The following is a 23,790-nucleotide window of genomic DNA, read 5'->3' as shown; positions in this document are numbered from 1 at the left end:
ATGTGGGTTGCATAAACACATGAACAAACCTGATTATTCATGTAATGTAATAAAGTTAACATATTGGTTTTATCCAGGAATAGTAAAATTGTCTTTAATTTTTAAAAAGGATAGATTTTTATAGTGTAGATCATTCCTCTGAGTGACTGCAACCCTATTAATTATAAATCCTATGTTCAATTGTCATTTTGCCTACACAAAGCATAGATTAGGAAGACTTCCAACATCAGAACTTTTAGTGGAAATTTCAGAATTTATTATTCCTAATGTAAGCTTTAAGGATTCCATGCACATACTGAGAGAAAGCTTAATGAGAGGTAATTTATAAGACTGCTATCTCATTAAAGAACTATTGGAGAAATAGAATTGGAACACTCTGACTCTTTAAAATGCAATATAATAAATACAAATGACCAAAATCTTTGCTATTACATTTTACTTTTCTGTCAGTCAGTGAAAGCACAACATACTGTTAAGAGACAGTGGCTTTTGGTCATTGTTATATACTATGGTACTCTGTAAAGTCAGTAAGTTATTGACATTTCAGCAAGCATTCTCATGAGTTTTGTTTTTAATAGATAATGAAGCAGTTTCAGAACAGGAAACATTTTTTTGTGTGTATGAAACAAAACATAGTAAAAAATAAATAGCTCTGTAAAAGCTTGAAACATTTTTGTTTTAAACATGCGGTAGGCTCCCCATGTTTGGAAGCAACATTATCTTCAGCAAGATAAACATTAGTGAAACATTATATGGTAACCAAAGAACTTGATACTAAAGATAAGATTTCATTTTTTAAAAGAATACAGAAATTTCAGAAGTCTTTGTGCAAATCCTTTCATTATCAAAACAGTGTTTGAATCATGAAGTTCTACAAAAACACTCAGGAAAAATTTGAAACTTTCAGAGATTATAGAATTTTTGATATTTTGCTAGGATTTCTCTTAAACAGTTTTTTTCTGTGATAGCATCATCAATACTCATGGGTTGATAAACTTGGAGAAAGTCAAATACTTCAAAGAATTCCCACCTACTAGGAAGTGCAAATGATTGATTGAGTGAGTGGGCAAGTGATTGATGAAGCATCTAAATTCTTATTCTGTGACAGACCCTATTTTTCAGTCTTCATGCAAATCATATAAGGTATCCCATTATTGTCCCATTTCACAGATGAAAAAATGGAGATAAAAAATGCTCCAAGGGCACCTGACAAGAAATTGTCAGATGGAGTTTGAACTCAGACATTATGCTGCCTTCAACTGCTCTATTTATTGAATATTTTCAGATTCATTTCTCCAACTAGGTTTAGAGCTACCGAAAATGGACATATGTGACTGTTTTAAGGGCACATCGTTTGACTAGACCATAATTCTACAATTTATGATATTGCTTTTAAGAACAATGATACAAATCCTTTCTTTCCTAACCATATTTCCAAGTTCCTTACAATTCATCAAACATCTTGGGAAAGTGTTTCATCACCTTCTACAGTCGAGTGATTCACAGTATATACATTTGAACCCATATTTCCAAAAAGGTAGACAGTTCCTTTCTAAGAAGTGTTTGTACAACATCCTTTGAAAGATTAGTATAAGCCTCTTTAGGATGAAACTGAATTGCATATTTACAATAACTCCAATTTTACCTCGATTGCCCAGAGCTATATAAAGAGTTTACCTGTCATATTAATGAGTGATTTTAATGGCTTCATGAGTTTCTGAGCTTCGTTATGAAAAGATTCTTCTAAAACCCTCCACATTCAGCTCTTGTGTCTGAAAGGATGGGCTGATGTTATTCTCACTGAATAATCAGATGTTGGTTTGTCTCAGTTGATCTGGAAATATCCTGCATCGACTTCCTGTGTTCTACTAATACTTTCAATTGGCTCTCTGACTTTCACATTCCAATTCGGAATTGAATTTCAACAACATCTGTTATAATCTCACTAGACAACATCTAGTCTTAGGTGATTATAAATGCCACTCTTCATTTTACTTTCTACATGAACAACAATCCTTGAATTTATGGCTTAAAATATTTAAATTTGCAGCTTTTGGAGACATGAAAGCCTCTGCAAATGAGCCATATTTTCTTTTCTTTTCACTTTTTTTGAGATCAGGTCTCTTTCAGTTGCCCAGGCTAGAGTGTAGTCATGTGATCTCGGCTCACTGCCACCTGGACTTTCTGGGCTCTCGCAATGCTCCTGCCTCAACCTCCCGAGTTGCTGCGACTAGAGGTGTATGCCGCCACATCTGGCTAATTTTTTTTTTCTTTATAGAGATGAGGTCTCTCCATGTTGCCCAGGCCCAGCCATGTTCTCTTTACCAATATAATATTCTCACGATAGAACTTAAAAACAAAACAGTGATGATGGCTGATAAGATGGTGCTACAGCTTTATCAAATCGACTTAAGTGGTATTTGTTTGGGTCTAAAGATATCAGGTCCACTCTTAAGCCATCTGGTCTCTTTGTATGAAGATAAAACTTTTGCCAGCATATGACCTAATATATCCAATACAGACTCTTTAAAAACAGCCAGTTAGTTGAAAAATGATAGGAGCTCAAATTTAGAGGCTATGGTCGTGTTTCATTCTTCACCAGAAGAATTCAAGACTGCGTTTACATATATATTTCCCTTTCTTTCCAGCTCTTCTTTAATGGAAAATATATAATGTTGGGTCCACAGAATTCAGAAGTACCTCTTAACATCTTATTGTTTTGATATTTGTTTTTAGATTTTGGTCATATGACTACCAGTGTAATATAAGTAGTGTTTTAAAATAAAGCAACATTCTTTCTTATTGTTAAATTTTAGGTACAGGCCTACAAATGAAACTAAATCAAACATTACACGTGGATAAAGTAATAACTCAGATAACTTTCTGTCTAAAAGTTGGTTCTCACTTTTCACAGACATCTTCTGAAAAGTGATTATAACCTTAAATCTCCCTTAAACTGTAATATTCACTTGTGTCATTTCTGTACATAAAATGCTATGATACCTGTTCAACTGATAATATCACTACAAATGTCAAAGCATTTGCTATATTAGAGAAGAAAGAATCATAAAAGGGAATGAGATATGCAAGAGTCATTTAAAATAAGATAAAAAATGAGGATATTTGAAAAAATATATAAATAATAAGTACTAGATACATCAATATTTCATTTTAAACATTTTAAAATTCCTGTTTCATGACTGAAATTTAAGAGAGAAATATCTACATAATTAATCTGAAAAAATGCTGATTGATTATAATTATAATCAAAGGGTTTTTAAAATATACCAATAAATTCTAGAAATAGAGTTTATGAGTTCTCATAAAGTCTTCAAAATAACTCTAAAGTTTAACACCTTCAGTAATATAATAGAAAAAACATATACATTGCTTATTGATATGCTTTATAGAAAATAAAGTTTATAATTAAAAAGAATTCTTTCTATCATCAGGAAAATGGCTTGATTCTTAAACCATAACATAACATTAAATATAAATTATAAAATATACCATAATGCTTTGTTTCAACTTATTTAAATTGCATTATATGAAAGTACACTGCAGAAGAACACTATTTACTGTGAAGCTGTGAGGCCCTGTAAACACAAGATGTTGGAGTGTACTTTCAAGGCATTGCAGGAGCATTTTAACTGCATGTTCTTCCCTATTGGCCAGTTTGGATGCCAAATGGATACATATACGTGTATCATTTCAAATGCTTCAGTAACTGTACTAAATTATCCATCTTCTACTAGTTTTTAAAACTGTAAGTGTGTGTGTGTGTGTGTGTGTGTGTGTGTGTGTTGATAAAGATGGAATTTAGGGAAAAAATTGCATTTTTGTGCTGTCACAGGGTTTCTTAAACTAGAAAGTCAAAATGTTGTGAAATATATTTTGAATTTTGAATTGTAATGAGTTTTAATAAATGAAGATAAAAACAGTATAGTATTTTTATACTATGGTATAGATCTATTGACATTAAATATAGCAGTATATTCTTCTAATGGTCCCTGGAGACCTTTGCATGGTATTTCTATATATCAGAAATTTAAAAAACCCTGATGGTAAGGAAAGTAGAAATATAAATTGTGTCAACTAGCTGATGAAATAAGTGGCTGATTTGTCACTTTCCAATTGTCACAACCCTCAAGAACCTAGAAGTAAATCACAATGCTTTATGCTCAATATGAATGCATGTGTAACTCAATCTATCATCAAGACAAGTTCAAAATAAATTAATTTCATATTGAAAGCAGTCAGGTACCACACAACTAATTTGTTGTTTTAACATTTATTATGAGCAGGAAATATGCATATTTTTCTAATCACCATGCTTAAATATATCAATCTTTTCTTAGCATATTAACCAAATTAAGAAATTTTCATTAAATAAAATCACTATTCTTCTTAGGAGATCAAGAGCCACAAAAAAATTATACTATTGCATTCCATATTGCTAAAAATTATAATTTCCAGGGTAATTTTCTATTTATTATCTTTCTCACTAAATTTTTAGACTTTTAGAGATGAATTAAAAAAAACACTAATGTTAATAATCTCAAACCCATATATCTAAGAATATATCATATAGGGCGTATTTTTTCCTTAAAAATAGGGTCTAACTAAGATAATATTCAATTCTCTTGTATTCTTTTTTGGAAGAGAGAATTCATGACAGGATTATATCTTATTCAGACATTATTTTGGTATATATAATTGACTACAAAATAAAATACATTTTATTTAAAACTTTTGGACAAGTAAATTTGTATTCCTCATTTCAATTCCTTCTGTATAATTAAGCAAATTCTAAATCAGCTGTAATTTTAGTTCCTAGATAGGAATATCTAAAATATTTTTGTAAATATCTTGTTTTTTAAGCATGTATAAGGCAATACAAACAGGAATTTGATGATGTCTGTGTCAATGTCCTATGAAGAAAAGATAAGACAATCTGATAGCTAGTTTATTTTTCATTTACTGTATGCTTTCCTTTTGTTAGACACTTCATTTGCCTGCTACTTTAAAAAACATAAAATCATTTCTTAGTATTTTTTCCAATTCCTTTCAAGGGAAGAAAATTAGAATGTCAGTTTTTCTGGGAGGTAACCTTGAAATAGAAGAGATGTCCTCTCAAAATTCTGTATTTATTAAACTAAACGTCAATAATTGTTTTAAAACTGTTTTTCAATGTGCAGTATTTTGATTTCCTAAAATAGATCATTGCTTAATTTTTTTGTCCCTAGCAATATCAATGGAAATTTAGGAGTAAAGGAGACTGAAGCAGCACATGTTTGCTTAAATCACTCTGCCTCCTTAGGAGAGATCCTACTCTGGAGATAAGCATGATATAAATGGAAAGTTCAAGGGTTATTAAATCCAGTTTAAATAAAAATGCATGTTGTGTGTCCTGGGAAAATTACCTAATGTCTCTGATCTAATCTACAAAAGTGTAAAACAATAATTATCTAACTAGTTATTGAAGTATGTGATTAGAGAAGTGGGCTTTTTGACCTGAAAATGAGTGCTATAAACTAAAGTTTTATATCCCCCCAAAATTCATATGTTGAAGCCTTAATCCCCAGTGTGATGGTGCTTCAAGCTGGGGCCCTTGGGAAGTAATTAAGTTTAGATGAGATTATGAGGGTGGGTCCCCCATGATGAAATTATTGTAGTTATTAGAAGAGGAAGAGGCCAGAGCTCTTTCTCCTCCACGCAAACCAGGAAGCAGATCCTCACCAATAATTTATTCGGCCCCACCCTAATCGTAGACTTCCTCGTCTCCAGAACTGTGACACAAATAACTGCTGTTTAGCTGCCTACTCCATGGTATTGTTATAGCAACCTGAGTTTACTAAAGAGGTAATGTTTGGAAAGAATGATAGATGTAGGATGTTCCTATTCTTGAATTTTATGTTCAAGTGGAAGAAGTATGTATGTCGTATTAAATTGGAGAAGTTAATGAGGCTACACTGAAAATGCTCTAAAAAGAACCATGGTATCCCATATTCTACATCACTTACTCAAATGGAAGGAACCTACTCTCTATTAATGATTTTTATTTCACCTTAACTGTTTGTAGGAAATTCTCCACATCTTAAACAGAGTGAACTGCCTTCATTCTTTTCCACAGATAATTCAACTACAGAGTGTTATCGTTAAATTTTTTGGTTTCGGGCTGCGTGCCTTGGAAATAGAACTGGGTTCTTAACGAGGTCCAGTGTATTGTAAATAAATAGTTCATGGGTATGTATGCAGTTTAACATGGTGAAACAACATGTTGGCACAGAATAAGATTTCAAAAATAAATATTTGGCAATGATGAATATTATTAGAGAATAGAGTTTCTTTGTTTGGTTGCTTCATTGACTGTTTGCTTTTATACTACAGTGTAATTCAGCTTTTTAAAAAGATGACCAGTCTTAACTGAAATCAGTTTTTTATAAGAACCAAAACTAGTTTGTATTTTATATTAAGCCTTCTACAGCCTAGAGTTGTCATGATAAAGTTAGCACATGGGAAACAAACAAGAAATGTTTTAAAAAGTTTAAACTCTAGGAGAGGTAAATTTCCCAAGAATATTACGTGTGATTGAAATATTTCTTATACAAAAATATATATATGCATATGAAAATACATAACAGGACCTGATAATAATGCCTAAATAAAGTCAAGTCTTAGATAGCAATAAAAATCCTGGTATAAATGAATGGGTGCTACATTTGAGCTAATATTATCAGTGAGGGAAAAACCCCTGGTCATGGGGCATGTGATTCAGTAACATGAATGGCAATCATAGATATCATCTTCACACGTATTGCCCTTTCTTTTCTACTTTCATCTATGTGTATGTGGTTCAACTGAATATTAGGGTTACTTTGAAACACTTCCTTCTATAGTTGTTTAGAATGTTAAGTTCTGAAAGTGAAAAAGTATAAACAATTTAGATTATAATTATGAAATTATGCTAAGTATTCCAAGTTATCCAATGCTATGGGTTACTATTTCTTGATAATGAGAAGGTGATGCTGACGAATGATGTGGAGAGATAATACTAACCATTCAACAAACTGTTCCTACTGTTTAATCAACAACTAAGTTACCAAGAAAGTTCTTGAGAGGACTAGTGGAATGTAATCATTTATCCTGGACATGTGAATCTTAAATATATCATCATAATTAAAAAAAAACTTTTTCTGGAGAGAGGTGTATGGCTATTATCTCTATTAAACAAGACAAATTAAACAAAACAAAATGTGGAATTTCCTATGAGTTCAATGAGAGGTCAACATTCAGGAAATAATGACAATGGCTTAGGATTAAATCTTGGAAAACATAAGGGGAAGAGCCCAGGTCATAAACCCAGATTAATCATGAAAATCTTTGTAAACATTTGAAGTTGGGCAACTATGCCTACAAATTAATATTGGCTTACTATTTTATTTTCATGTCAATCATTAGGTAACAAAAATAACTTGAATATGTGGCTCCAGGTTTTACCCTGACCATATTGATAGTGGTAGATTCACATCTTTAGCATTGCAGCAACAGTTTCATGTTGTGATTTGAACAAAGACTATGGTGCTCCAAAGAAGCAGAAATAATTCGAGAGAATTTGTAGTTTTGTGGTGACTCTCTTAACATATAATTTTACGGAAAAAAATCACTGAGTTCATAGAAATACAGTTTCATGTTCCAGTAATTATAAAAATGGGAACAGTTTATTTCAGGTGGAAACAGCTTTTGTTCAAGGTATTTCTCTTCCTAAGTGTTCCTTTAAAACACATTCTAAATTCAGAAGAGACAATTTGCAGCAGAAATTTTACAGGGTTATTTAGGCTTAGCTACACATACACATGCACAAAAGAAAGAGGAAGGAAAAGAAAAGACCACTGCTTCCATCAGAAAAACAAGCACTTTTTCCCCCTGGTGTCATGTCTTTGGATATGTACCGCCTTGGAGAAATGTATAAATCATTTTTATACATGGAACTGTCTTAGAAAACTAGAGATTTTAGTACAAAGAAATCAATTCACTGAAAGAATGCCCACATGCCATTGTTATGTTACTATATATACACAAGAGGAACTTACAAAGAACCCCTGCTTTACAGTTACTGATGTACACTAGCATAGTGGGCTTACACCTTCTCCAGGCCTGAGTTACACTTAGTATTACAAATAATATTATAACAATGCTGAAAATACTGATACAAAACAGCTTTAAGATGATATTTCCAAAAAATACCCTTCCTTTTAAAATCGAACTGTTTAATCCAGGTTTTCTTTTGAATGATTCAGCTTTAAAAAAGATTTTTCAAGAAAATATTAGTGTTTAAAACATCTCTTAAAATGTCTATTAAATGACAGATCTTCTTTAAATAGATTATTTTTATAAAGTATAATTCAAAAGTCTATCTTCCAGGAAAACAAAACTATCAACTCCAAAAGTCCAAATCAAAAACATTATTTGTGATACATAGTTCTTCCATATCCTGGGAAAAAATCCTTGATTATTTTATCATGCTTATTTATTTACAGATTTAAAATACTCTAGCAACAGACACCAACATTTAGGACAAATCAAGCTGAATTCCACAATTAATAATCATCATTTTTCTATTTTCCTATCATTTCTTAAATATTGCCCAGCCCAAAGTGTATATCTGCATGAACGTTATAGCTTCCAAAGTATGGTGGGAACTTTAGATAGCAATCTCATTAAGTCAAGCAATTTGCAGTGTGTATTGTTCTCTTTTGGCAGAATTACAAACACGCAAAGAAAGAAAGCATTTGGCAAACGTCTGCCTTGATGCACATGTGTGTTTCTTTGGAAAACCAAAATTATAAGTACAACATGTCAACTAGACTCCTTACTTTATCAGTTCCAATCAAAGTCTGCAAATGTATCAAAGTTCAGTAGTTAAAGCTCAGGAGTGGGGTGTCTAATGGCTTTTCCCCAAAGCACAGAGCACAAATACATTTTTATAATAAGAGATGCATTTTGCACATAGCTTTAATTTAAGCAAGGTGTCAGATGCCATGCTAAAACTGCTATCTCAATTTCCCTTTATTCATCTTGCTTGTGCACGCTGACAGATTCTGTCTGTTAGAAAATGCAAGGGAAACAGATCATGCAGTAGGTATGACAGTTTCAATTTGCATGAACTATGGCTAATGTGGATATACTTAACAGCTCTGATGTGTATAAGAAAACTGCAGCCTTGAGTCCTATTAGTCTTTTAAAAATCATGTATTTATGTATTTAATTGTACTCTATGATTCTGCTCTGCTACTAATTAAACATGACGGAATTATCCATAGATCAATTCATATATTGATCTATCTCATGTGCACATAAGTATATAAGACATTATAACATATTTGGGCCTTAATTGTCAATGAGAAATATTTGCCATCAAATGGGTTTTAAATATTCCTGTTAGAAGCTGATTTCTAAGATCAAATTACCAATGTTCACATTTACTTTACCTTTTGTTCTAAATCTAGATTTCTGCATAGTCAGAATATTATATACTGGCTACTAAAACATCAACTTTCTGTTCCTCCATTCATAAAATTATAGATATGGGTTGATGTACATAAACCAAAACTGGATCTACATAAAAAAAGAACATTTTAAAAAATAAGGAAAGTAAAGAAAAAGAATAATTTTCTTAGAATGTTTCATCCTTGAAATTTTGAAAAAATGCCATGACAGTGGCTCAAAGAATATAGCATGTCAGTCTTTATGCATCATTTGACAAAATTTGACCAACTTTATCACCTTGTGTTATGTCACGGTACTTCAACATCAATAACAAAAACTAAAAGCAAAATTTTTCAAAGATCAGAGCTGTCATTCTCTATTTGGCTAGCAATTACTCTGTCTGAAATCCTTTGTGAACTAGTATGAACTAAATGTTTAAAGGAAAAAAAGATACAGCCATTTTCCCCTTACTAGCATCACAAGATGAGCTTGAATGTATGTAATAGAGACAGACACATCTCTAGGTTACATGCAAGCAAGCCACATTCTTCAAATAAATATACCACCAAATATAAGACATTAACATTCTTCTTTTTTCCTCCTTCTATTAACTATGTAATTTAAAATTCTTTATTTCCTTTATCTATTGTTCATCAGGTTTACTTTTATAGTAACGCCATTAACAGTGAACGGATTGCTATTTGATATTATCTTCTGAAACCTTAATGCATATCAGTAAGTGATAGAGGTAAAAAATGGATCAATTATGGACTATATAAACGATCATGATGGTCCCATTTATTATACACATATATAGTAAAGTCTTCAAGGCAATTCAACCTAGTTCAATTAACATGCTCAAACTTTCACTCTTGGAGAAAAAAAAAAAAAAAAACCACACAAGTCTTTGTTTATTATTAAGAAAAAAATCCAACAACACAAGTCTTTGTTTATAACTAAAATGTAAGAAAAAGTACATGACAATTTTAATATGAACTATGCACGAGAAACACTAACCATCTTTATCCTACCCAAAGACAGGAATAGGGTGATTTAATTACCCATCCTGCTGGCCTAGGGTCTGCAGCTCAGTGCTGTGTAAATTGTGGTGGAGAAACACATTCTTCCTGCTGTACATGTGTAAAGAGATTGGCCCTCTGGGTGGCTGTCCAAACCTGCCTGTGAAGGTCGAATGCTGTCGGGCCATAGCAACTTGGTCCTTTGGTTTCTCTAAGAACGTGGAGAGCCCTTCTGTCTTAGCTGTTGGCTTCAGAGAGCTCTGCCCAACGGTGGCCCGTAAGTTCTGTGTAACCTCTGAAGTGAGGGTTTCATAAGTTCCTCTTGAATGTTTGATAACTTCTGCTAGTTCCTTGTCCTTCAAGAAATTACTTAAACATAGACTTGGGAGTTGACAGGTCTTGTTTTTGTAAGGGCTTGTCTGGTCCGCTGCCGAATACCTAAAACGGTCCTCGGTGGGAGTATGCATTGCTTTTCTGTCCCTTGTGCTGAGATTTTGGCTCACAATTCGATTTCGATATGTAGCCTATGGTAAGACACAGAAAGAAAAAGATGTCTTAAAAAAACACTTTCATAACATACATACAATACAGAGTGGTATTTATACATTTGTGTCTGAACCCCTAAATTTTCAATACAATTATCCATGGGATTAAATTTTCCAGTGCAATACTATTACAGATAGTAATTGAATGGTTAATTTGCTCTAAAAGGCACTTTGACATTTGTTTATCTAATTTACTAAATTTGAATTATATAGCTTCACAGAAAATACAGATTATTTTATTAAGTAAAAGGTGGAAGATATATTTGATCTGAAGAGATACCACGGTATGAAAATGCAGATTATTTTAATAAGTGATGAATATAGACATATGAGGCCATTAGTTTTTGTTGGTTTAATATGCTATAGTTATTTAAATACATGACAAGAGAGTTTATAGAATTATCAGTATCATGATTTGTATCACCAAAGTGGTAAGCGAGAAATTAAAGGAACTGAAAACACCCAAGTAACTACAATAACTTAAGAAGACCAATAGAATTTCAATACATGGTTCATTTAGACTTTTGGATGCAATTTGTTAATCAATATCAGGTCCACAAGTCCATGCCCCCTTCTTGCTCATAAAAATTGTATACTCTAGTAATAAAAACAAGGCATAGTTCATTGAATCATGCTGTGAAGAAGCAAAGGTTACAAGCTAGCACCCATACTCCTCCTGAAGACAGCACTATGTTTGTGTAGAAAAACACATTGAGGTAAAAACTGAGACTGGCTGGCTTAATTGTTCTGCTTGCAAAAATAGGAAGGATTTATTGTTGCTACACAGAAGGAGGATAAAAATAAAGAGAAATAGACAAGGGAGAAGAGAGAAGAGCACTATAGACAGCAGCAGGCTCATTTGCTTATTTAGCCATCATCACTTTTTGGTTTGATTAATATTGCTTATATGAATATTACTAATTTGGCATAATATCAAACCAAATAAAGCAAAACTTGATTCTCAACTGTGAAACTCATTCTTCCCCAAGGATTTCCCTTCTCAGTAAATGGCACCACATTCAGGCCAACACCTGAAAATTATTCTTTTCTCTCTTTTCTTCATATACCTTAATATCAGGTCCTTGCTATTTACAAAATATAATCTCAAGTCATCCATTTCTCTTCATTTCTACTCTTTCTTCCTGACACAATTGCCTGGCACACATTAACCATTTAATAAATATTTTCTGAATAAAGTTTATTTGAGATAAGACATAATATTTATTGCATGTGTATTATATTTCAAACACTCTGCTATTGCTCTTATATATTCACTCTTCACAAGAGCTTTTTGAGGTAGCTTTTTTTATTTCCATTATACAGATTGGAAGATTGTAGCACAGAGTTTGATTTTATCCTAAGCTACTGTAGGACAGGCCGTCTGCTTGATTATCTACCAGTTCCTTCTTCCTCGAGTATTTCCATGGGAATTTTTAAAAACTTCATCACATTTTTCTAAAATTAATTACATGCAGGAAAATGGTGTAATATGAGCTAATGCCTCAAAATGATTATTATTGAAATAAATCTCCCTCCTTTTCTTTTCTACCAAACAAAGACCCACCTAGGACGTACTTATACTCAGTGATTTTAGAGGGAAGGATTTTCCTACCCAGGCCTTTCCTTTTTATTGTCTTGATGTTTGTGATGTCATCTTTACTCATTTATATTTTTGTGATAAGCTACTTACAGCAGACTCCCCCCACTCCATGACTTCTAATATGCTGTTTTAACTTTTCCTTAGATTTGGAGTTGACATAGGTAGGCTGGTAATTTGGTGTAGAAAGGAAATATTGTAAGACTCACAAGAGATGCCTCAGACTTTTTAGGAGTAAAAGGAATAAACTATTTTGATTCAATTTTTGTCATTTGGGAACTTATCTAGCTCACTTTCTTCTTCTTGGCTCTTTTCCAACACTCTAGGCTATGGACCTATTAGAAATGTGATCTTTTATTTTTTCTCCATCCCTGTAAACTTACATGTTATTTAATTGTTACCCACCAACCCCCAAGTCAACCTTGTGCTCAATATCTGTGGCCAAATGTTAGACATATCATGGGTGCTGCTTATGAAATATTGTGGAAAAAATTGGGGGTGAACACAACAGTAATAAGTCCATAATGATAATACCACTGGTTAAGTTTCTTTTTCATTTCTATTTCAACAGATGCTGCCTATGAAAGTAAAAATCGTAGGTGTAGACTTCATTTCCACTATTTTAAGATTACCTTTGAGGAAATATTCATTGTTTTCTTTATGTGACTATTTTAATTCTCCTGGCATATTATATAAAATTGAATATACAGTTTTAAAAAGACATATTGAAAAGGATCAAATAACTCAGTCACACAGGCAGCCTCAGCATCCCTTCTCTGGTACAATATCTGGTAATTAGGAGGCACGTGGATTTACTATCAAAAGAAGCAAGATAGGGATTCCTACTCTCATTTTTTTAAAGGAAAATACACATTTAAATCAAGCATTTATGTTTATTTGGCATAGTTTGTTTTTGACATGTTAGTTTTTTTGCTCTTGGTTTTTGTTTGTTTTTTTAAGTTCTCTGTGATGTTTACCATTAGCTACAAAGCTCATACTGTACATAAGAGATTGCACTGTGTAGGGGTTAATAGTATGGGTTTGGTCAGATATATATGAATTCATTTATTCTTGTGATAAATATTTATTGGACACACGGAGGACAAGGTGCTACATACATGATGCAAAAGAGTGCTGTTCATATAAGACCCAAATGCTACCTTAAGTCAGCTTCAAGTCAGACACTTTCTAGTTTAGTGAACATGGCAAGTTACATAAGCTTCCTAAGCTGCCAATTTCCTCATCTAAGAAATGAAGTTTTATATTTTATCCATATTTTCATAAAGGATTATTATAAATATTTAATGATATGCTTGATTATAAAATGCCTAATATACCTGGAATGTAGTTACCTTAATCACAACAACGATAATCATCATCATCACAGTAACTATATAATGTAACTAACAGAGCTTGAAACTACTTTGAGAGGTATTTATTTCATCCTTTAGAAGCTAATCACTTGGAACACTTTTATCTGTATTTTATAAAGCAAAGTCATTTTCTCTAGAAAATTCAAGTAATTTTATATTTATTGTTGTAGTTTGGTTCTACAGACCACAGACTCTGAGACAGATATTTGTAAGAAATGTATTGTGGAGTGTTCTTAGGCCAACAACTATGTAGAATGAAGAAAGCAGAGTCAGGCAGAGTGAGAAATTAAATTCTGTGCAATTACACTAGCTCAACTGATCACACAGTGAGGTCTGAATTTGGGATGGTTCTTAATAGTTGTCTCCAATTCAGGCAAGTGGATAAGAGTCTTATATCCCATCATCCAGTTATTGGACTTGGCAGGCCCTGGGAGGGGCTATGGTATTGGGTGGGTGAGTAGGTTTTTTGGTTTTGCTTTTTTTTTTTTTTTTCAGCAGGGAAATTCTTGGAGAGAAATTTACTTGAGAGCTATCAGTTGTCAACACTCTCAGCAACAGAAAAAAATAGACTTCAGTCTTGAAAGTGTATTTGTTTGAGGCAGAGAAAGGGAAAAGTAGGAGGCATATCATACCATCCACTACACTAATTATCCTATTGTGTGTTTAATATATTACAGGACAATTTGAGCTAATAGAAATAACACTAAACCTCGAGCCAAAAGACTGTAATGTTGGTTGTGCTACGGTTGAGCTGTGCAACATGGAATGAAGAACAAATTAATTATTCTGGGCTTCGGTTTCTAAGTCCATTGAATCAAGTGAATAAAATGTAAGACAATAGAATTTAGATCTTGAAGAAACTCTAACAATCATTTAGTTGCTTTCCAATTCTAAAATTGTAGGTTTAAAATATATATTTTATGCTACATGTTTTGGAATATGTTTAGAAATACATAGGAAACATCCTCTTGACGTAAAATATTAAAATATATTTTGGCATATATATTTGGATTGGGAGGATGGGAATCTAGATAGACAGATAGATAGATAGATAGATAGATAGATAGATAGATAGATAGATAGATAGATTTGGGTATATATTTATATGTATATATACATATATATATATACACATTTGGATTTCATTGCCTTGGCCCAGAGGAAAATAATTTCCATATCATGATGTTAATCGATGTTTATTACTTTGAAGAACTTGAGATCCCTGAAAGTAAAGTTCAGTGCATGTGTCTAGCCACATCTTTCTCAAAATCAGAATTAAGCCCTCCTGAAACTCATGTAATTATGTCAGATTCTGCACAATTTAGTTGTCATGCAGCTAGATTATTGCCTATCCGTAGAATTCCTAATGAGGATGAAAGGATGGAAAATCTAGTGATTAATCAGTCAAGCGTGCACATTATAAGAAAATCAGTTCATTGTTACTATTTAATTGTCTTCCTCTCATTTCTTTACAATAGCATATAGCCTGTATTTCATCAAATGCAAGAAAATACTAATTTTAAAACACATCATTATTTAATACACCACTAAGAAACAAAAAACCAACAAAACACCTGATGCTGATTTAAAACAAATAAACAAACCACATTCACTTATTTCATCCTGTGTGATCCATTAATAAGTTACACTAGCCTCTCATTGCAATTTATTTTGTGTTCAGTTGCCTTGCTTGGCATTTGACAGTCCTTTCGCATCTTTCTAAATGATTCAGTGTCATCAACACACAGGTATATTCCCCCTCTAGATTTCATAAAGCATTGGGTTTTTACTTAAGAAAAAAGCATGGAGTTGAAAGCAAGACAGTTACAAATATGTATTTCATTAATATTAAAATTATACCTTGTTTTTTTTCTTGGCTTTCTGTATACAAAATTATGTTTGTTATGACATCACATACAGTAAGCTTTTCAAAAACATTTTAGTAACACATGTAGCACCAAAATTGCATATAACTCAATTAAAGAAAGGAAAACATGAAGATATGATACAATTCACACTTGCATGGGCAATTTAAACTCCATTACAACTGCAACCTGGTTAAAAGCCTTGATTGTAAAATGAAATCTGATATTTAGGGATTCTATTACATTAAAAACTTGTCTCTTGGTGAAAAATAGAAGTACAATAATCATGCCAATGTGCAAAGCCCAAATTTGTTAAGGTTGGATGATACGATGATAGAATTCATGGGGGAGGGGAGCAATACTTCAATCACTGATTAATGAGTGTTTAATAATGTTTTATCATTTTTCCTGAAGTCCTTTTCCCTTTTTTGTAAAAATTATTGGCAGTTGCCATGAATGTTATCAGGCAAAATTATTCTGTTATAATTGCTTGCATAGATAAGAACTCTGAATATGATTATTTTCACTGATTTAAAATATATTTTTCCTGCAAATGTTCTCCACTTAACAAAAAAACAAATATTGCTTTACAACAAGAATTGTTCTTAAAGGAATAGAGAAATTGAAACAATCCCTAATATCCACCTAGGAAAACTGGTATTGCATTTAGAAAAATAATCCAAAAAATTTGAAAGATTAATGAAAATATTAACTTTATAGTGTGAATTCAATTGAAAGAGTAGATAAATAGTAAATTATGTTAAAGTGAATCAGAATTATTCTTGTTACAGTTCTTGTAGTAAAAGCTAAGTAGTAACTTTTGTATGGGTAATTCACACTGAGAAATGTGTATTCTGAATAAGTTCATGGTGTCCTGTTAATGAGACCTGCAGGTTAAGTAAGATATACAATGAGAATACTATACATTTTATTCCTGAGAATAGACACTTTTACTTCTACCCATTATGGTACCCAGGTGATATGGTTTGTCTGTGTCCCCAGCCAGATCTCATCTTGAGTTGTAGTTCCCGTAATCCCCACATGTCATGGGAGACACTCTGTGGCAGTGACCCCCATGCTGCTATTCTCATGAGTGAATGAGTTCTCATGAGATCAGACAGTTTTATAACAGGTTCCCCCCTTTGCTCAGCAATTCTTCCTGCCATCATATGAAGAAGGACATGTTTGCTTCCCCTTCCACCATAATTGTAAGTTTCCTAAGTCAAGTATGTCTTTATTAGCAGCGTGAGAGTGGACTAACACACCAGGTCAAATAGAATATAAGTTTCATAAGGGCAGGGACACTGCTTTCTTGTTCAATGTTGAATACACATGTCCTACAAGCACCTGGCATTTACTAAGAACTCCATTAATATTTACACAGTCTGGAAAATAATCTACTGGACTTTCCTTATTAAAATGGCTTATCGAACATATCTTTCAGAACCACCAAAGCAATATGACATTATATCTACAGTGTTAGATATCAAAGCAAATAAAAAAAAAACAAAACATTTCAGTGTATTTTGTCAATACTGTAAAAATTGAATTGAAAGGGAGATATTGTATGGCTGCAATTTTTAATTGCTTCCCCGCCCCGCTGTGTAAATGTAAATGGTGGGTACACACATCTTTGGGTAAAATCCAGAGCTATAAAAATACTCACATTAAAATATGTTTAACTCAACTCCTTCATCTTCTATTTTATGTAAATATTTTAACTTCTGAAATATAAATGACAATGGTCATAATATTCTCTAATTTATAAAAATAATAAATTTTGGTAATTTAGTAGTAGTAGCAAGATATTCTTTAGAATAAAAACTCAGCAACTGACTGACCCATTTGACGCTGGTCTACTTGCATGGAGACTTATTGAGCAGATCACTTCATTATTTCAGAAAATAAATGACGAATGTATAAGCTGAGGCAGTAAAACAAATGACAGAATACACTCTATAATACATATATTAATTTAATTAATTATAAATACATCAACAAAAACCTACAGGCAGAATAAAAGAAACATGCAATGCTGTCATATCAAGAAGCCATTATCCCTCTACTATTAAATATAATTACATGTAAGAAAAGTGCTTTGAATAAAAGCACGTACAAATATTATTACTCACCGAATAAAATATTGAAATTTATCAATAAATATTAAATGTAAACAAGCATTTTCATTTTATATACTGTATGTTTAAGTATGTATTACTTATTGCCTTGTTACTGGGGCCATCTTGTACATTGCAGGATGTTAGTAGCATCTTTGTCTTGTACCTATAGAAGCCAGGGTACCTCTCTGTCACCCAGTTGTGACAACTAAAAACGTCTCCACACATTTCCAAATGTCCCCCAGGGGTGGGGCATGGCAGCAAAATTGCCTCCAGTTGAGAACCACTGCCCTAAACCACAATGCTTCCCTAAATTAAACAGATAAAAATGATCAGTGATATACATATCAAGAAAGAAAACCATTATACATCAATTTCTATCCTTTTATCATTTATAGCCATTATGAGAGTGAAATTAAGCCTTAACAATTTTTATGTTACTTAGTTTGCAAACACATATAATCCTTGTTATATACCAGTCATTCTTCTGGGTCCTTATAATTATTCATTTTTAAAAAACGATCTCTTTTATATAAATCAATCCAGCGTAGTAATAGACTATGAAAGCATTTGTAAACTACTTAAAAAGTAAATGTTCCTTTTGATGTTTCACAATGTAATGCGTTGATGTAAAGTAAATAGGCACTCCTAAAATGTGCCTCTTTCTCAAGTACAACCATTAAAGGGCCCATGCAGACTCAAACCACATTTAAAAATAACAGACTGCCCTTTTCCTGTCATCATTGAGAAATAGAATTTCTCTTCAAAAGGTTTTGGCACCGTTGCTGTTGTCTGTTTGGAGTCTTAGATGTGGAATCTGTTTTCAGTGATAAAGAGTTCTGTTAAAGGTCTAGGAAACACTCTACTACAGAGAGATTGTGTAAAGAAGTAGTTACTGCTTTGCAAGCAGGAAGCCCTGTAATAAGTTGATATAATCACCAAAAAGAAACATCCAAAGGTTCTGGCAGACAGGAGCTGATTTTTTTTTTTTTTTTTCAGATTGCACAAATTACCAAGAGGTGTGGAATGGAGCACATTGTGCAGAGTGAAATTACTTCTTCTGGTTCAACCTCGCTTCTAAATTCTTTAGGGTATACTAAATTCTACTGGTGGGCATTTAGGTCTCAAACAGGGTTAGAAGACATGCATGAGATAAGCAAGGTGAATGCTAATAAGGCCAGCAGAGCTCCCAAGAGAGTAAAATCACAGCACCTCTCTCTCTTCAAAGGAAAAGTAAAAACATACAACAGTTTTCTCAGAAGCCACTAGGTGTATGTTTTGACTGTTCTGTTTATAATTAGAGTAAATGAACTCTAGGCAGAACCAAATCCTGTAGAACAATAAGTTGTCTTTAACACTAATGTAAGTGTGAGAGAGTGTGCGTGTGTGTATGTGTAATCACCCACTCTGTGTCAGTAATTCTCTTTAGTTAACAGGTGATTTAAATGAGAATTTCAGACAATTATTGCTTATAAAAGCAATAACAGGAGTGTGATTAAGGTCTCAATTCAGAAGAAATCTATGAAAATATAATTCTGCACAACTGGTATTCCAGAAATATGTGATTTCTAAATGAAAGAATGAGTTAAAGATTTAAGTTAAATTTATATGCTTGAGGGAAAGGAGTAGAAAATAATTTTCTGTGTTTGCATAGGAATGCAGAATAGTGAACAATTGTAGTGGCTTAGTATAGCAAAACATAAAAAAAAAGAGCCTCTTGTCTAGACACCCTGCTGCCCAACACCTAGCACATATTATGTAATAAAATGCTTCTTAAATGAGAGTAGTACTCAATAAATAATCTCAAAAAAAATATTTAGATTCACATAATGTCTTGCGTGAATAATTCATAGGCTTTATAGCCAGTCGCTGTGGCTTTATGTGGTAGAAATATTTCTGGAGTCTAATAAATGAATAAACAAATATACTGTATATCATTAAATTGATTAAGAATCAAACTTATAGTTCATACCTCTTTTTTTTTTAGTCCTTATTACCATGATTAAATAATGTGAGCCCTAAATTTCTTGCTTAAATGATTCTATCTTATGAGTAATTTTACCCTGTGTGCTCTGCTTGGAAACTTCTAAAAGTAACATATTTACCTAATCTAAGAGATAATATGAGCAAGGAAGTGAAATAAAAATACAGCAATTTCATAACATTAATCTGTTGTTTTGTATCAGTACAATGTAATGCAAACTACTTTGAGGAATAAGCTTGACCCACTGATAAAGACAATATATTACTAAATACATAGCACATTTTGGAGGATACTACAAACAATACGGGTAATTTCAGAATTCCATCTGTCCCATACTTTAAAATATTATAAATGGCTTTCATACAAACTATCCCAATTTATTCTTGTAAATGTACATTAAGATTGGTTTTCGATGCCTTACTTCAAAGGTATTTTTATACATGGAAAGCTGAGGCTCTTACTAATAATTGATTTAATAATTGACATAAGTTATGTTTTCCTTTAGCAACATGCACAATTCTACGTTGAACAAATGTCATTTAAGGAAATTCAGGGGACATATACAAGGCAATGATGTGACAAAGAATAAGGACCTACATTTTCTGCATGATGGTTTGGTGAACATAATACTACTTAAAAGTCTTTCAAAGAATTTAAAACATGAAAATAACATTGCTAACGTGTATAGAAGTATAAAACACACAGAATAGCTGGGAATTGCAATGAAGTAATATGCACCTAATTTTTTGAAATTCTTTCACATAGTATAAATAAGGAATAAGACACAGCGGGGAATTAATTATAGTAAAAAAAGTTATGGTCAGAATATCATTACATACAAGTTAGAACCAATTTTTAAAGAAGCATAGAATTTCAAAAATACATCCTTTTGCTGTATAAAGAATTGAGCCTTGGAGATAAGAGGTTTATTTAATAATAGCAATTTTTCAAATAGCCAACCATTTTTTTCCTACTTAGGATGAGTTTATGAGTGTTAGAAACACTTACTATAGAGTGAAAAAAAAATCTAAGGCTATTTTTTTTTCTTCTTGAAAAGCTGCTTTATCAAAGCAAATCATTTTCTTTACAAACTCAGAGTAGCCTCAAAAAGTCTGCTAACAAAGAGAAAACAGATGGGCCACCAGCTTCAAAGTTAGTCATCCTTAAAAAGATCTAAAATTGATTTTTAAATAGAAAAAAAATCAACAAAGCACAAAATATGAGAGTCACATGAAGTTTACAATTGCTAAGATCTAAAATAATTGTCAATTATTTTCATTTTATTAATGTCAATTGTTTTCATTTTATTAATTTCAAAGATCCTAACTTCTTGCTCACTGAAAATATGAGTATTTTTATTTTTTGATATAATATTAAATAATTCAAGATTCAAGAGAGGCTTTAAAGTTAATGTATTTTAATACCTTGATTTTATAAGGAAACTGACTAGAGAGACTGTGTGACTCGCCCTAGATTATAAAGATTGTTAATGGTAAAGGCAACAAACAATTCAAGATTTTCTAAAGCACTGTTTGATATTTCCATGCAGAACCTATCACCTTTCATTTTCATGCACAGACACAAGATCTGCATTTGATGTAATAAAAACAACATCCAAAAGATTTTTGCTGGAATATTTAATTGTACATGTCAGCCACTTTGTTATATTTCAGCAAATATCATGAACGATGGATATGCAGAAATTATATCTGTTAAGTTTACAAAATAAAAAGGATGGATAAATATAAAAATTGTTAGAGTAGTACATGGAAGATATTTTGTTCTGTGTTATGAGAAATGAAGATCAAGAAGTAAGCATTTGATGATAAAGTCAACATATATATGTCTGATCTTTGCTAGCTATGCTGTGCTACAATAGGCTGCATTTAAAAGGAAAGACATTGTAACAAGATATTGGCTTAGGATACATCTGGATTCCCCAAAATGAAGTTGCCTAAAAGCAGAAGAGAATATGTCTTCCCTGTCTACACGAGTGATGTCTTCTGTATTTTCAATAAAGACTATGTTGAAAGATCCTGATGTTGGAATTATACGGCTAAGGTGAATCTAAATGATGGTCACAGAGGTGGTAGTTATCTCTCTAACATCAAGACAAATTGGCAGATACTAACGTAGGTACCAAATGAATTCTCTAAGAAATCAACTCTGTAGATTGTGTGTTATGTCGAATATACTGGGCAATTTCCCACAAATCACTGTGAGATAAGAGGTATCTGAGAAGTGTCAAAACCTAAAACTAGTCCTAATAAAAGAGATTGCATCTCCCATGCTAAGTTTATTAATATTTCTCATTATCTTCAGTTCTTTCTTCCTTTACTATTTAGTCTTTCATTCATTCATATCTATTCATTATTATGGAGAACTCACAAAATATAAATACAATGAGTGATTCAAATAAACTAAGTTTGCAACTCCACCCCCAAGAACTTACTTTTACTCAAGGAACTAGACTACTACGAATAAAAATCAAAATAGCAAAATTAAGCCACTAAAACATCATATAATATCTTAAGTCAAGACCAGATTTAGTGAAAAATGTGTGGTACAACATAATTTATAAGCATGAAACAGAGCGATTAAAAGAATTGCCTTCTTTGGTTGCTTCAATTTCTCACCACCACCCCTACCTTGTTCATCATCCCACTGCAATTTGGCTTTTGCTCCTGAAAGTCTCTAAGTTGTCAAGTAAAATGGGTACTTGTCAGTTTACACATTTTCTTTTCATATTAAGAGGCATTTTAATGGAGTTAAGCACTTTCAGTTTGAATTCCATTATCAGTTGGTATTTGTGACATTTCATGCTACTGGTGACTCTCCTGTTTCTCTGGTCACTACTACTCAATCTCCATTGCTGGGCACTTTTCCAACTAAACACTTGGGTCTTCGTGGCATGGTCCAGATTCATTTCACTCTCCCTAGGAAATCTCATTCATTGACATAACTTTACACGTACCAACTTCATGTGAACAACTCTTAAACTTATATGCTTTAATCTAAACTTCTTTTCATTTTCATTCACGTGTCTACCTCCATGACTTTATTACTGGTATCTCAATTTATTTTTTCCTAACTAAACTCGTAATAATTGCATCATGTCTGGTTTTCATCTTAATACTTCAGTAACATTTGCTGAACAAATAAATGAGTGGAGACCACAAAGAAACTCTGGAATTGTACTTGATACATTATCCTTCCACCTCTACATTCTGTCACTAGTTGACAGCAATTCTATTTATATTCTGCCCACTACTCTCCACCTCCATCCCTCTAGTTCAACACCATTATCTTGTGCGACTTTATCCACTCTTTTGTACCTTCACACATATACCACAAAAGAGCTATAATTTTTAATGCAAGCTTAATCATGCCATTGACCTTCTTATTTTCTTTCAATACCTTCCTACTGAATTTCGAGAAGATACAAATTCTTCTAATGGTCTACATCACCCTGAATGATCTAGCCCAACTTACCTCTTTAATTTCTTCCTAGGACAATTTTTTCTTTAATCATTGGGTTTCTAGCAACATTAGTCACCTTTGAGTTTCTTAAACATGAAAAACTCTCTCCTTCCTTAGGTATTTTATGTCCTTTAAGCTTTTAGCCTCTATCTGGAATGTTCTTCCCTTCATTTTTACCTGACAGGTAACTCAGTCCCTAGAAAATTTTAAGCCTTTTCACAACCCAGAATTTAATTCAAATTATACTATTTTTAAACCTTCCAAATGCAAACACAACCTATACATTTTCTTTATAGCAATTGTCCTATGCATATGTATGTA

General features: G+C 32.4%; 1 protein-coding gene across 1 annotated transcript in view; it reads right to left on the bottom strand.

The window, feature by feature from the left end:
• Positions 1–3,347: 3,347 nt before the first annotated feature.
• Positions 3,348–23,790, bottom strand: part of CCSER1 (coiled-coil serine rich protein 1) — a 1,426,296-nt gene continuing 1,405,853 nt past the window's right edge. Inside the window, exon 11 of the mRNA XM_017958858.3 lies at positions 3,348–11,032. Within this exon, the coding sequence (XP_017814347.2) occupies positions 10,547–11,032 (486 nt within the window). The 3' untranslated portion in view covers positions 3,348–10,546. The remainder of the gene's footprint in view (positions 11,033–23,790) is intronic.

Source organism: Papio anubis, chromosome 3, assembly GCF_008728515.1.
Source record: "Papio anubis isolate 15944 chromosome 3, Panubis1.0, whole genome shotgun sequence".
NCBI lineage: Eukaryota > Metazoa > Chordata > Mammalia > Primates > Cercopithecidae > Papio > Papio anubis.
The sequence above is the reverse complement of the archived record's forward strand: the minus strand, read 5'-3'. Positions and strand labels throughout refer to the sequence as shown.